This window comes from Somniosus microcephalus, chromosome 16 (genome assembly GCF_052327205.1).
Source record: "Somniosus microcephalus isolate GS21.2 chromosome 16, FLI_Smic_1.0, whole genome shotgun sequence".
Classification (NCBI taxonomy): Eukaryota; Metazoa; Chordata; class Chondrichthyes; order Squaliformes; family Somniosidae; genus Somniosus; species Somniosus microcephalus.
In genome coordinates, this window is record NC_141002.1 from 22,069,206 (window position 1) to 22,085,358 (window position 16,153).

A 16,153-nucleotide genomic window follows, 5' to 3' on the forward strand; every position below is an offset into this window, starting at 1 on the left:
TGGAAATCTGAAATGACTCTTCATCTACCTGAAACGTTAACTGTTTTTCTCTCTCCACGGATGCTGCCTGACCTGCTGAGTGTTTCCAGCATTTTCTATTTTTATTTACAATATATATTGTGTGTTATATTGTCCATCTCTGCACTCTCTCCGATTCACCACGCGCAACACCACACGCATCCACTTCCTTACAAAATTCCATGTCCTGTGACTTCCAGTAAGCAATGCCATGGAGGTGAACTGTGCATGTGTGTGCGTGTAAAATAAAAAATCCGAGCTCACTCAGCAAAAATAAGGCCTGACCTATAGTTTGGAATAAGAATGGGTATGAGTTCTCTGTTGTAAATCTGTTTTAAGCTGCTGGTCTTGCCGGTTCTAGTGAATGGGACTGATTTTTATGTGAACTGGAATTGTTTACTAAAGGCTACCAATGATTGCAGAGATCAGTCAACTCTGTTATAAAATGCATTAACCAGGCACAAGCCAAGCTGATGCATCTCACAATCCCGGCTGAACACGGGCTCCTGATGCCAGGCTACTCTAACCATCCTTGCTCCTACGATGCTCCTAACTCTTAACAAGTTGGTGAAGATGGCACATGAAGCTTTGAGATTCCCTCTTGTTAAGCTTGTCCCTCTTTGAATTGAGGTGGAGCAGCGGGTTCTGTTGAAACCCAGCCCTCAACTGGGGAGCGAGCGGTCAGAAAGCACTGCATTCTAGCAGAGAGAGGTGAAGTCGCTGGCACCCATTGGCTCATGGGCTCATTTCTCCACTCGGCATCTCGGGAGGCCATCGAATGGATAGCCAAGCTAGACATCCCATAATAAGCTTTTCCCGTCATACGAATGTAGTAGTAACTCATGGGCACGGCCGCCAAGTACAAAATTTGCTTTTCTATTTGCACACCGGGCCTACATTGATGAGGTTTCTCTGAGACGAGGAGTATCTGCTTTCAGGAAAGAGGGAGGGGAGAAAACTGGTGGAAAGAAAGGGGGAGGGACGCCATTCATAAAACAACATTGTGGCACTGCAGCCTGCATAGTTTATATTGACATCCAAACCCCAAGGCCTGGAAGTGACGCTAGCATAGAATCATGTCATCACCCTAAATAAACCTAATTTTACTGTGCTGGAATAGGTTTCATGTAAAAATGACTCAATCCTAAAAAAGCCACAGATCAGGTCAATTTGTTAATTCATTCTCCCAAACGGATGCTTGATGATGATTGTTTTTTTCCTAATTGATGCATTTAAGGGGAAGCTAGATAAGTACATGAGGGAGAAAGGAATGAAGAATATGTCGATGGGGTTAGATGAAGTAGAATGGGAGGAGGCTCGTGTGGAGCATAAACCCGGCATAGACCTGTTGGTCCGAATGGCCTGTTTCTGTGCTATAAATTCTATGTAATTTTATGTTTGTAATTTTGCTACGTTCTCTACATTTTTCGTAGAATGTCCATTTGGTACAACGGCACACTGGAGATTCGAGGTGTGACTAAGGCTGACGAGGGCAGCTACACCTGTTTTGCAGAGAACAACAGAGGAAAAGCAAACAGCACCGGCACTCTTTCAGTGACAGGTAGGGGGGCCAAAGCTTTGCCACACAACCCATTGCACGTCCTCCATGTATTGGCATTTTCAACTGAACACTTCCAACCTCTTTAAAAAAAATGTTACGAACATACGAATTAGGAGCAGGAGTAGGCCACTCGGCCCTTCGAGCCTGCTCCGCCATTCAATAAGATCATGGCTGATCCGATTACTCCACATTCACGCCTACCCCCAATAACTTTTCACCCCCTTACTTACCAAGAATCTATCTACCTCTGTCTTAAAAATATTCAAAGACTCTGCTTCCACCGCCCTCTGAGGAAGAGAGTGCCAAAGACTCACGACCCTCTTGAGAAAAAATTTCTTCTCATCTCTGTCTTAAATGGGCGACCCCTTATTTTTAAACAGTGGCCCCTAGTTCTAGATTCTCCCACAAGAGGAAACATCCTCTCCACATCCACCCCTCAGGATCTTATATGTTTCAATCAAGTCACCTCTTACTCTTCTAAACTCCAGCGGATACAAGCCTAGCCTGTCCAACCTTTCCTCAAAAGACAACCCGGCCATTCCAGGTATTAGTCTAGTAAACCTTCTCTGAACTGCTTCCAACGCATTTACATCCTTCCTTAAATAAGGAGACCAATATTGTACACAGTACTCCAGATGTGGTCTCACCAATGCCCTGTATAACTGAAGCATAACATCCCTACTTTTGTATTCAATTCCCCTCGCAATAAACGATAACATTCTATTAGCTTTCCTAATTACTTGCTGTACCTGCATGGTAACCTTTTGTGATTCATGCACTAGGACACCCAGATCCCTCTGCATCTCAGAGCTCTGCAATCTCTCACCATTTAGATAATATGCTTTTTTATTCTTCCTGCCAAAATGGACAACATCACATTTTCCCACATTATACTCCATTTGCCAGATCTTTGCCCACTCACTTAACTTATCTATATCCCTTTGTAGCCTCCTTGTGTCCTCTTCACAATTTACTTTCCTACCTATCTTTGTGTCATCAGCAAATTTAGCAACCATACCTTCGGTCCCTTCATCCAAGTCATTTATATAAATTGTAAAAAGTTGAGCCCCCAGCACTGATCCCTGTGGCACACCACTCGTTACATCTTGCCAATCAGAAAATGACCCATTTATGCCTGCTCTCTGTTTCCTGTTAGCCAGCCAATCTTCTATCCATGCCAATATGTTACCCCCTACACCATGAGCTTTTATTTTCCGCAATAACCTTTGATGTGGCACCTTATCAAATGCCTTCTGGAAATCTAAGTACAGTACATCCACCGGTTCCCCTTTATCCACAGCACATGTTACTTCCTCAAAGAACTCCAATAAATTGGTTAAACATGATTTCCCTTGCACAAAACCATGTTGACTCTGCCTGATTACTTTGAACTTTTCTAAATGCCCTGCTATAACATCTTTAATAATAGCTTCTAACATCTTCCCTATGACAGATGTTAAGCTAACTGGCCTGTAGTTTCCTGCTTTCTGTCTACCCCCCTTTTTGAATAAATTAGTTACATTCGCTATTTTCCAATCTAATGGAACCTTCCCCGAATCTAGGGAATTTTGGAAAATTAAAACCAACTATCTCACTAGCCACTTCTTTTAAGACCCTAGGATGAAGTCCATCAGGACTTGTCAGCCCGCAGCTCCAACAATTTGCTCAGTACCACTTCCCTGGTGATTATAATTTTCTTAAGTTCCTCCCTCCCTTCCATTTCCTGAATGTTGCTGGCTATCTTTCCCTGAAAAAGCCTTGTCTGATAGTTTGCAAAATACTACTGCATCATTTACAAGATCCCCTTGAGCTAGTTACAAACTGAACGGGTAGACCGACACAACCCTATGGTTCATGAAAAATCTTGGCAATCTGCTACTTTCTGATACATAACTCCAACACAAAATCAAACCAGAGTAGAAATATCTTGAAACTCCTGGAGACCTTGGGGTGATTAATAAGCAACAATCCAATGAAGGGTTTGAGGTGAACCACAAGAGCAAAGATAGGAGTGTTTATATTGACAATCCACATGCCAAGGCCTGGAAATGACACTAAGGTACCTGCTATAGTTGGGGCACCAAACCACCATGACTTGTTTTACCTCCTCTTTTCTCCTACTCTTTCCATTCATGGTTCTGGACTTTGTCCTTTTACCTAGGTTTCACAATTAGAAAGTTGGTTTTAAATTACACACACTGGCCTATATGTGACTCCAGTCCCACACCAACGTGGTTGACTCTTAACTGCATTCTGAAGTGGCCTGACAAGCCACTCAGTTGTATCGAACCTCGGTTGCAGCAGTTCAAAAAGAAGGCCCGCCACCACCACCACCTTCTCAGTGACTAGGGATGGGAAATCAATGCTGACCCAGCCAGCGATGCCCATATCCTGAGAATTAATTTTTTTTAAAAGAAACTGACTGACCTGCTGTCTGTTTGGAGCACTTTGTGGTTTTAGATCAGATTTCCAGCATTCAGTTTTTATTAATCAAATTAAAGCCATCGTAGTGATCTGTGCAGTAACTGCTGTCAGACACTTAGGAGAAAATGACAGTCTGCCATAGCTCCTGAAGTGTAAATAAGTGTAAATGAAAAAATCCAAGGCCATGACCGTGGGAATTTTGAGACGATGAAGTAAGTTTTTCTCTTGCAAACCTTTTACTGCACAGCAAGGTGCATACAGTGTGATTCAAAGAGCCTGCAGCAGCCATGGAAAGATGCGCAGTCACATCAAGTAGTAAGCATAACTCGAGGAGAGAAATGTTACACTGAAGCTATGGATAAAACCTCCAAACATGTCACTGGTAGCCGCTGCATTCAGATGTTGCGCTTGTCGTCACACTGGGCTTCGCTGCCTGCTGGCCAAGCAGTTTTCCAGTACCACCGTCACCACCACAACAACTTACATTTATATAGTGCCTTTAATGCAGTAGAGCGCAATCAGACATAAATTGACATGAGCTAAAGAAGGAGACATTCGGGCAAGTAGCCAAATGCTTGGTCAGAGAGGCAGGTTTAAAGAGGGTCTTAAAGGAGGAGAGAGGGGTGGAGAGGTTTAGGGAGGAATTCCAGAGTTTAGGGCCTTGGCGGCTGAAGGCATGGCCGCCAATGGTGGAGCAAAGGAAGCGGGGATGCACAAGAGGCAAGAGTTGGAAGAACGCAGAGATCTCAGAGGGTTGTAGGGCAGGAAAGAAGGTGAGATCAATCGGGAAGTAATGAATAGGTGACACTGAAACTTGGGTTTTAAACAAGGGTGTAACAGTTACAATTCTCCAGTCCTCTGGCACCACCCCTGTATCTAAGGAGGATTGGAATATTATAGCCAGTACCTCTGCAATTTCCACCTTTACTTCCCTCAGCATTCCAGGATGCATCCCATCCAGTCCTGGTGACTTACGTACTTTAAATACCTCCCCTTTATCAATTTTTATCCTATCCAGCATCTCAACTACTTCCTCTTTCACTATTACTTTGGCAGCATCTTCCTCCTTGGTAAAGACTGATGCAAAGTACTCATTTAGTACCTCCGCCATGCCCTCTGCCTCCATGCGTAGGTCTCCATATTGGTCACTAATCGGTCCCCACCCCTCCTCTTACTACTCGTTTACTATTTATATGCCTATAGAAGACCTTTGGATTCACTTTTTTGTTACATGCCAATCTATTCTCATACTCTCTCTTTGCCCCTCTTATTTCCTTTTTCACTTCCCCTCTGAACTTTCTATATTCAGCCTGGTTCTCACTTGTATTCTCAACCTGACATCTGTCATACGCTCACTTTTTCTGCTTCATCTTACTCTCTATCTCTGTTGCCATCCAGGGAGCTCTGACTTTGGTTGCCCTATCTTTCCCTGTTGTGGGAATGTACCTCAACTGTACCCGAACCATCTCCTCGTTAAAGGCAGCCCATTGTTCGATTACAGTTTTGCCTGCCAATCTTTGATTCCAATTTACCTGGGCCAGCTCCGTTCTCAACCTACTGAAATTGGTCTTCCTCCAATTAAGTATTTTTACTCTAGATTGCTCCTTGTCCTTTTCCATAGCTAATCTAAATCTTATGATACTATGATCACTGTTCCCTAAATGTTCCCCTACTGACACTTGCTCCACTTGACTCACCTCATTCCCCAGTACCAGATCCAGCAATGCCGCCTTCCTTGTTGGGCGGAAACGTACTGATCAAGTAAGTTCCCCTGAACACACTTTAGAAAGCATGCTTCAGAATCGCCGGTTCTATGTTGAACTAGGTGGGAAGCGCAGCAGGTGGCGTATTCAGAAGAATGGTCTTCCTCAGGGAAGCGTGCTTGCACTGCTGCTGTACAACATCTACACGAATGACCAACCTATAGACGGTGTCACACGCCGTTTTATATATGCTGATGACTTATGTGTCACTGCCCAAAGCACTGATTTTAACACCGTGGAGAAAACGCTTTCTGAGGCTTTGGAGGGACTAAAATCCTACTATGAAGAAAACCACCTTCGCGCAAACCCATCAAAGACGCAAGTTTGTGCATTCCACCTCAGAAACCGTGAAGCCAAATGCCAGCTGAAAGTAACCTGGTGTGGAGCAACACTGACGCATTGCGAGCACCCTATCTACTTAGGAGTCACCCTTGACCGATGCCTCACCTTCAAGAACCACATCGAGAAGACAAAGGCAAAAGTGAGCGCACGAAACAACATCCTGAATAAGCTCACTAACACAAGATGGGGAGCAAGCCCGAAAACATTGTGAACCAGTGCACTTGCTCTTTGCGATTCCACTGCCGAATACACCTGCCCTGCATGGGAAAGGTCTACTCATGCCAAGAAGATGGATGCCGTTCTGAATGCAAGCTGCTGATTTATCACAGGTTGCTTAAAACCAACAAACACCAACAGCCTATATATCCTGGCGAGTATCGCTCCCCCTGATATAAGAAGAACGGTAGCCAGCAAGAAAGCGACTCCGTCAAACATCAGATGAGAGGCACCCTCTGCATTGTCATACACCTACACCCAGCCGCCTAAAGTCAAGGAAGAGCTTCATGAACAGTGTTGTTCCATTACAATCAACCTCCTCTGAAGCCCGCATCGCCTTTTGGAAAGACCGGCTCGCCAGTCTTGAACAACCCCCAGTGATGGAAATTTTACCTGATGAAAGCCTTCCCCCAGGAGCTAATTGCAACTGGGCAATCTGGAAGTGCCTTAACAGACTTAGGACCGGTGTAGGTTGCTCAAAGGCGTCACTAAGCAAATGGGGATATTCAACCAGCCCGACAACTTGTGAATGTGGAACTAAGGCACAGACTATGCAACATCTCCTGCAATGCCCATCGTTAGAGGAACCCTGCACTGTTGCAAATCTTGCCGAATTCAACAACAAGGTGCAAAAATGTGTCCAATCCTGGCTGGGCTATGTAGAGACTGGCCGTGGACACGATAAGAAGAAGAAGAACTTCAGAAATTCTTTCCTCTCTCTTTCCTTTACACTTTTACTATCCCAGTCTATATTAGGATAGTTGAAGTCCCCCATTAACACTACTCTATAGTTCTTGCACCTCTCTGTAATTTCGTTGTAAATTTGCTCCTCATTATCTTGCCCACTAGCTGGTGGCCTACAGAATACATCTAGTAGTGTGACGGTACCTCTATTGTTTCTTAACTCTAACCAAATCGATTCTGTCCTTGACCCCTCCAGGTCATCCTCTCTCTCCAGTACTGTAATATTCTCCTTAGACAAATACTGCCACCCTACCTCCTTTTTTTCCTTCCCTGCCTTTCCTGAACCCCCTATATCCAGGAATATTTAGTACCCAATCCTGCCCTTTTTTGAGCCAGGTCTCCGTTATTGCCACAACATCATAATCCCATGTGGCTATTTGTGTCTGCAGCTCACCAACCTTATTTACCACACTTGGTGCATTTACCCACATGCACGGTAAACCTATCCTAGACCTTTTTGTATTCTCTCTTAGTCTGATCCCAGCTAATACCCTAGTGCTATCTGTCTCCCCCAATCCTTTGTGCACCTCGTTTCTCCTTTCTAATGCTACATCCTGGTGCCTATCCCCCTGCCCAATTAGTTCAAACCCTCCCCAACAGCACTAGCAAACTCACCACCCCCACCCCCAGCCACCGCGAGGACATTGGTCCCGGCCCTGTTGAGGTGCAACCCGTCCGGCCTGTACAGGTCCTACCTCCCCCAGAACCAGCCCCAATGCCCCAGGAATCTAAAGCCCTCCATCCTGCACCATGTCTCCAGCCACGCATTCATCTGCTTTATCCTCCTATTTCTACACTCACTAGCTCGTGGCATCGGGAGTAATCCGGAGATTACTACCTTTGAGGTCCTGCTTTTTAATCTCTTTCCTAGCTCCCTAAAATCTGCTTGCAGGACCTCATCCCTCTTTCTACCTATGTCGTTGGTACCGATATGGACTACGATCTCTGGCTGTTCACCCTCCCCCCTCAGAATGTCCTGCAGCCGCTCAGTGACATCCTTGACCCTGGCAGCAGGGAGAAAATATACCATCCTGGAATCACGTCTGCAGCCGCAGAAACGCCTGTCTATTCCCCTAACTATCGAATCTCCTATCACTACTGCTTTCCCGACCTTCCTCCTCCCGCCCTGTACAGCTGAGCCACCCGTGGTGCTGTGGTGCTGTACTCCCCAGAGAAACCATCACCCTCACCAGTTGGTTAGAGAGTGAGATGCACTCCGGGGACTCCTGCACTACCTGCCTGGTCCTCCTTGTCTGTCTGACGGTCACCCATTTCCTCTCTGCCTGCACACCCTTACACTGCGGGGTGACCACTTCCTGAAACGTGCTATCCACGAAGCTCTCAGCCTCACGGATGCACCGCCGTGACGCCAGCTGCTGCTCAAGCTCCGAAACCCAGAGCTTGAGCTCCTCCAGCTGACCACACTTCCTGCACACGTGGTTGTCCAGGATACGGAAGCATCCTGGAGTTCCCACATGGAACAAGATGTGCATTCCACGGGACTGAGGTGCCTTGCCATGCCTCTACTTAATAGACTATTAACTAACTTAACAGAAATAAACTCAAGACTTAAAAAAAAAATTATGAGCTACTCACCAATCGGCTCCTTCCCTTGTGCTGACGTCGCGTTCAGTTTCTTACGTCACTCCCTGATGCTCGTGCTCCCTCCGGGCTCTGGGGCCTACCTCTATCTGCGGCCGTGCCTCTCGCTCTCCCGCAGGTCCGCTCTCATGCCTATTAACTTAGAGTCCTTGGGTTCTGTGGCTCCACTTCCTCCTCCTCCACCGATTCCTACTCTCACCAAATTCTTCCACTCTGCTTACGAGACACTCCAATTGCGTTCTCCCAGCTCTGTCTCCAAGCTCTGTGCTTTTGCAAACTAGACTAGGACTAGGTAAATGAACCACCTGAGACTGAGCTGTACACTCCAGGTAGGTCTCTGGTTCAATCCTGTAAGGTGTTTTCTCCGATACTGGTCCCCCGTTACACACAGTTCTTGAACGTCAGGATTTATAAGAACAAAATACACATGGCACAGGGTTTTGGCTCAACCATTGCTTTGTTTGTTTATTGAACACACACACAATTACTTCCCCAGTATAAATCCCTACGATTTATATCAGGCTAACGACCCCAAAATACAAACCCCTACGCAAGGGTCATTTGCATCAACACAATATGACACCGTTAAACCCGTCCGCGATTTGACTGTTACATATAAAGTTGCCCAGATTCAATCACAAAAACCTTATTGTGATCTGACTGAAACTCACAAACTTACTCAGACTCAATCATAAAAGCCCCCTCTATGATTTGACTGAAACATACAATCACCACTCCCGATCGGCTGTCTCTAAGAGTTGATTGTAGGCCTGAATCTTTCTGTTCGCTGTTCTGCTGTCGGCTTCCACCACTGTCTTCGAAGTGACCTTACTTTAAACCAAAACCAACTTGCAGTATCTCTTGACAGACATTTCCTGGCCCCCTCCTGAGCATACGATTCATTTCAAAATGTGTGAATTGTCCCTGGTATTGTCCATTGATTAGAGATACCTTTCTGACAATGCAACCATCCCAAAGTGACTGCATATGCGAAGTTGTTGGTTTCTGTTAGCATTTGTATTCAAAAGTTCAAGGCCCGGCCCATTGTCTAGGACTGCACTGATACTAGTTATTCGGGGCCCATGGTCTGAGGTGAACAATGTAAGCCCTTAAGGGACATGAATATGCAAATGTTCTTGTTCAGATTTTAGATTGTCTGTGATCCAGTCGTAGTTTCGGCTGCAATGTTTGAATTAACCCTTTATTGCCGAGCCCTTTTTGCGGGCTCTGCAGTTCTGGGTTTTTGTATTTCATAGTCCAATATTTTTACCGTTGGGTGGGGGGAGGAATCGATCCTACAATGCCTGGCCTCTTTTGACTGATTTGTGCTGTAGTGGTGGTAGTTTCTACAATTGGCCTGTGTGTCCTGCACTGGGGAGCAGAAAAATCGACCCACTTCAGATTGACAAGCAGCGATTCCCAATTGGAGAAGTATTCACGTTTGGATGTCAAGTGAGGGCAGGATGAGGGTGGGAATCCTTCATTCAACCAGTTGACTTTGGGGCTGCCATTCATTGAATTAACTGAAGTGAACTAACCCAGTGGATCATTCAGTTTATCCAGTGAGTAGCTGAACATTAGAACAACAAGTACAATAGCAAAATACTGCAGATGCTGGAAATCCGAAATAACAACAGAAAATGCTGGAAAAACTCAGCAGGTCAGGCAACATCCGTGGAGAGAAATTTGAGTTGACGTTTCGGGTCGAACCCTTCTTCAAAACCCGTTCAAGTCTGTTTTGAAGAAGGGTTCGACCCGAAACGTCAACTCAAATTTCTCTCCACAGATGTTGCCTGACCTGCTGAGTTTTTCCAGCATTTTCTGTTGTTAATTAGAACAACAAGGACTTGCATTTATATCATGCCTTCAACGAAGTAAAACGTCCCAAGGCACTTTACAGGAGCGATGATTAAACAAAATTTGTCACTGAGTCACATAAGTAACTGTTAGGACCGATGACCAAAAGCTTGGTCATTGGTAGGTTTAAGCAGCGTCTTAAAAGAGGAGAGTGAGTAAGAGAGGCGGAGAGATTTATGCGGGGAATTCCAGAGCTTAGTTATTAGGCAGCTGAAAGCATGGTCCTCAATAGTGGAGTGATTAAAGTCGAGGTTGGGCAAGAGGCCAGAATTGGAGAAGCGCAGAGATCTTGGAGGGTTGTAGGGCTGGAGGAAGTTACAGAGATAGGGAGGGGCGAGGCCATGGAGGAATTTGAAAACGAGGATGAGAATTTTATAATCGAGGCATTGCCGGTCCAGAAAGGGCCTAGGTTTGATCCCGAGTCTCTGATCTGGACCACGGTAGCAAGATAGGAGGGGAAAGATGGTCAGGATGCTGAGTCCCATCATTATCCACCAACCTGCTGCTGGATGTGCTTGTGTATGGATATCAGGTGACAACAGTACTAGGTTAGGCTGTGATGTCGCCCTTATCCACCTCGCCCGCACCCCCTCTCCCAACAGTCAAATCGCCTGCTGGCACCCAAAGTCAATGATCAATTGCAAATAATGACCCTATTCGGCAAGTTTCTGGTGTGCAGCCAACGTCTGTGAAAATAAACCCCGGGAGAGGGGGGCACGGCAGATAGCTGGCGGAGAAAGCTGGCATGTGAGAAGGGAGCAAAGAAACAACTGAACTGCTCACTGATAATGTTGGATAGGTGGAGAAAGTGATTCATTTGTTGCAGTAATGGTTTTCCCGTCAGACTTGATGAAACTCATGCTTTGTATTCTGCAATGGATAGCATTTCTGAGTGAGGTCATTAGATGCCTCCTGACAATGTGCAGGAGTTGTGATTCCCTCAGCCAGGCATCTAATAGTCTGATGGAGTAACTTTTTCAAACACAGAAGAGCTGATTTCTATTCATTCTGTCCATAATACAGTCCCTATGCTAGCTCGTATAACTCTTTTTCCAGGATTATTGAAAGCAGACCTTAAATGCTTGATGTGCAAAAACTTCTATTGGGATCGGACTACACTCCCAGGTCGCCTGTGACTCAATTACACACAAAAGTCTACTTATTTGCACTTGGCAGCACTCCTGCATTTGGGTCAGTGTGCTTGTGGACTCTAGTCCCATCCCAGGAGTTTGGCTCCATGATCCAGCCTGACACTCCAATACAACACTGGGGAAGTGCTGCATTGTCAGGTTTGGCCTGTTCAAATGGATGTTAAAGATCCCACAGCAGTATGTGAACAAAAACAGGAAATTTTCTGTGTCCTGGTCAAGATTCCTCCCTTAACCTATACAACAGATTAACTTTTTTTTTGTTCGTTTATGGGATGTGGGCATCGCTGGCAAGGCCAGCATTTATTGCCCATCCCTAATTGCCCTTGAGAAGGTGGTGGTGAGCCGCCGCCTTGAACCGCTGCAGTCTGTGTGGTGAAGGTACTCCCACAGTGCTGTTAGGGAGGGAGTTCCAGGATTTTGACCCAGCGACGATGAAGGATCGGCGATATATTTCCAAGTCAGGATGGTGTGTGACTTGGAGGGGAACTTGCAGGTGATGGTGTTCCCATGCACCTGCTGTCCTTATCCTTCTAGGTGGAAGAGGTTGCAGATTTGGGAGGTGCTGCCAAAGAAGCCTTGGCAAGTTGCTGCAGTGCATTTTGTAGATGGTACACACTGCAGCCACTGTACGCCAGTGGTGGAGGGAGTGAATGTTTAAGGTGGTGGTTGAGGTGCCAATCAAGCGGGTTGCTTTGTCCTGGATGGTGTCGAGCTTCTTGAGTGTTGTTGGAGCTGCACTCATCCAGGCAAGTGGAGAGTATTCCATCACACTCCTTACTTGTGCCTTGTAGATGGTGGAAAGACTTTGAGGAGTCAGGAGGTGAGACACTCACTGCAGAATACCTAGCCTCTGACCTGTTCTTGTTGCCATAGTATTTATGTGGCTGGTCCAGTTAAATTTCTGGTCAATGGTGACCCCCAGGATGTTGATGGTGGTGGATTCAGCGATGGTAATGCCGTTGAATGTCAAGGGGCGATGGTTAGACTCTCGCTTGCTGGAGCTAGTCATTGCCCGGCACTGCTGTGGTGCGAATGTTACCTGTCACTTATCAACCCAAGCCTGAACATCGTTCAGGTCTTGTTGCATGTGGACATGGACTGCTTCTTTATCTGAGGAGTTCTGAATGGCGCTGAACATTTTGCAGTCATCAGCGAACATCACCCTTTCTGACCTTATGTTGGAGGGAAGGTCATTGATGAAGCAGCTGAAGATGATTGGGCACAGGACACTCCCCTGAGGAACTCCTGCAGCGATGTCCTGGGGCAGTGATTATTGACATTCAACCACCACAACCATCTTCCTTTGTGCTAGGTATGACTCCAGCCAGTAGAGAGTCTTCCCCCAGATTCCCATTGACTTCAGTTTTACTATGGCTCCTTGATGCCACACTCAGTCAAATGCTGCCTTAATTTTAAGGGCAGTCACTCTCACCTCACCTCTGTTATTTAGCTCCTTTGCCCATGTTTGGACCAAGGCTGTAATGAGGTCGGGAGTTGAATGGTCTTGGCGGAACCCAAACTGGGCATCAGTGAGCAGGTTATTGGTGAGTAAGTGCCGCTTGATAGCACTGTCGATGACACCTTCCATCACTTTGCTGATGATTGAGAGTAGACTGATGGGGCGGTAATTGGTCGGATTGGATTTGTCCTGCTTTTTGTGGACAGGACATACCTGGGCAGTTTTCCACATAGTCGGAAAAGTGCCAGTGTTGTAGCTGTACTGGAACAGCTTGGCTAGAGGCGTGGCTAGTTCTGGAGCACAGGTCTTCAGCACGATAGCCGTGATGTTGTCGGGGCCCATAGCCTTTGCTGTATCCAGTGCGCTCAGCCGTTTCTTGATATCACGTGGAGTGAATCGAATTGGCTGAAGACTGGCTTCTGTGATGGTGGGGACCTCAGGAGGAGGCCGATATGGATCATCCACTCGGCACTTCTGGCTGAAGATGGTTGCAAACACTTCTGTCTTGTCTTTTGTACTCACGTGCAGTGCTCCACCATCATTGAGGATGGGGATATTCATGGAGCCTCCTCCTCCCGTTAGTTGTTTAATGGTCCACCACCATTCACGACTGGATGTGGCAGGACTGCAGAACTTTGATCTGATCCGTTGGTTGTGGGATCATTTAGCCCTGTCTATAGCATGCTACTTCTGCTTTTTAGCATGCATGTAGTCCTGTGTTGCAGCTTCGCCAGGCTGGCACCTTATTTTTAGGTACGTCTGTTGCTGCTCCTGGCATGCTCTTCTACACTCCAAAGTTGGTCCCCTGGCTTGATGGTAATGGTAGAGTGAGGGATATGCCGGGCCATGAAGTTACAGATTGTAGTGGAATACAATTCTGCTGCTGCTGATGGCCCACAGCGCCTCATGAATGCCCAGTTTTGAGCTGTTAGATCTGTTCTGAATTTATCCCATTCAGCACGGTGGTAGTGCCACACAACATGGCGGAGGATGTCCTCAGTGTGAAGATGGGACTTCATCTCCACAATGACTGTACGGTGGTCACTGCTACCAATACTGTCATAGACAGATGCATCTGCAATAGGTAGATTGGTAAGGACGAGGTCAAGTAGGTTTTTCCCTCGTGTTGGTTCTCTCACCACCTGTCGCAGGCCCAGACTGGCAGCTATGTCCTTCAGGACTCGACCAGCTCGGTCAGTAGTGGTGCTACCGAGTCATTGGCTGAAAGGTATGATTCTATGAGTATGATTATATCAGGCTGTTGCTTGACTTGTCATTCATTGTTGTTCACGCAATAGAGCCATAAGATGTTTATGTCACAGAAAGAGGCCATTCGATGGCTGTCTGCGCCAGCTCTTTGCAAGAGCAATCTAAATCTAATCCTGTTTTCACTCTCTGTAGCTCTCTATCTATGTCCGCTTCAAATATTTATTGGATTTTCCCTTAAAAGATGCAATGTTGTTTACCTTCAGCAATTCCCTAGGCAAAGCAGCCCATGCTCCAAAAACCGCCTGTGTAAGGAAATTTCTTCTAACTTCTCTCCTCACTCACTGAAAATGTTAAATTAGTCACTCCTCATCATTGCCTTTTGGCCTAGAGGAAATAGGCCTTCCCTAATCACCCCATCAAAATCCTTCATAATATTTAGAACCTCTATTGAATCCCCTCTTAGCCTTCTCTGCTCCATTGGGAATATTTTCAGTGTATCATTCACGGGACGTGGGCGTCGCTGGCAAAGCCAGCATTCTTAATTGCCTTCTTGAACTGCTGCAGTCCGTGTGGTGAAGGTACTCCCACAGTGCTGTTAGGGAGGCAGTTCCACGATGTTGACTCAGCGACGATGAAGGAACGGCGATATATTTCCAAGTCAGGATGCTGTGTGACTTGGAGGGGAACTTGCCGGTGGTGGTGTTCCCATGCGCCTGCTGCCCTTGTCCTTCTAGGTGGAAGAGGTCGCGGGTTTAGGAGGTGCTGTCGAAGAAGCCTTGGCGAGTTGCTGCAGTGCATCTTGTAGATGTTACACACTGCAGGGTGTAACATGGTGGGCTGGTGGTGGAGGGAGTGAATATTTAAGGTGATGGATGGGGTGCTAATCAAGCGGGCTGCTTTATCCTGGATGTTTGTTCAGATTAATGGTCACAGTATTCGTGCAACTTGCATCTTCAGTCCAAAGGCTAGTAAATGTGGCAAGCATGTCGTTTTTTGATAGATTAACTCCAGCTATCCAACTTCTCAACCCATCCCTCAGATCTTTCTCTCGCCATCTCTTCCCTCTCACCTACCTGCCTTCTCACCATATCCCTGTACCCTTCTCTCCAGAAACACAATTAATTGTCCCCTGAACCCATTTATACAAAACAGGTTCATAAGATGATCAGGGCGTTAGTTACACTGCATCCACGTAAGAGGATAGTAACGTGATGTGTTCCCAGAACTTTGCCACCAAATGTGAGAAACAGGTCACTGGACTAGAGCATCCCACATTAGCTTAGCTGCCCACTGCTCGTCTCCTAACTCGCACCAAGTCCCGCTCACCCATCACCCCTGTGCTCGCTGACCTATATTGGCTCCCGGTCCACCAACTGCTTGATTTTAAAATTCTCATCCATGTGCTCAAATCTCTCTATGGCCTCGGCCCGCCCTATCTCTGTAACCTCCTCCAGCCCTACAACCCTCCATGAACTCTTGGTTCCTCCAACTCTGGCCTCTTATGCATCCCCCACTCCCTTCGCCCCACCATTTTCAGCCGTGCCTTCAACCGTATAGGTTGTACTCTCTGGAATTCCCTCCCAAAACCTCTCTCTTCTCCTTTATAATCCTCTTTAAAACTTACCTCTTTGACAAAGCTTTTAGTCATCCATCCTAATATCTCTTTTCCTTGCCTTTGTGTCAATTTTTGTTTGATTACGGTCCTGTGAAGCACCTTGGGATGTTTTCCTATGTTAAAGGCACTATATAAATGCAATTTTTTGTTGTTCTGATGGCATGCTTTGCCAGTACTATTCCAACTCTTTGA

The 16,153-nt window shown here is 46.3% G+C and overlaps 1 protein-coding gene across 6 annotated transcripts in view; it reads left to right on the forward strand.

Moving 5' to 3' along the window:
• The window catches only part of cntn1b (contactin 1b), a 1,036,112-nt gene that overhangs the window by 478,121 nt on the left and 541,838 nt on the right, over nucleotides 1–16,153 (forward strand). For all 6 annotated transcript variants that reach the window (XM_086008675.1, XM_086008680.1, XM_086008681.1 and 3 more), the window contains one exon: nucleotides 1,452–1,579. In XM_086008675.1, coding sequence (XP_085864801.1) covers nucleotides 1,452–1,579 — 128 coding nt within the window. The remainder of the gene's footprint in view (nucleotides 1–1,451; nucleotides 1,580–16,153) is intronic.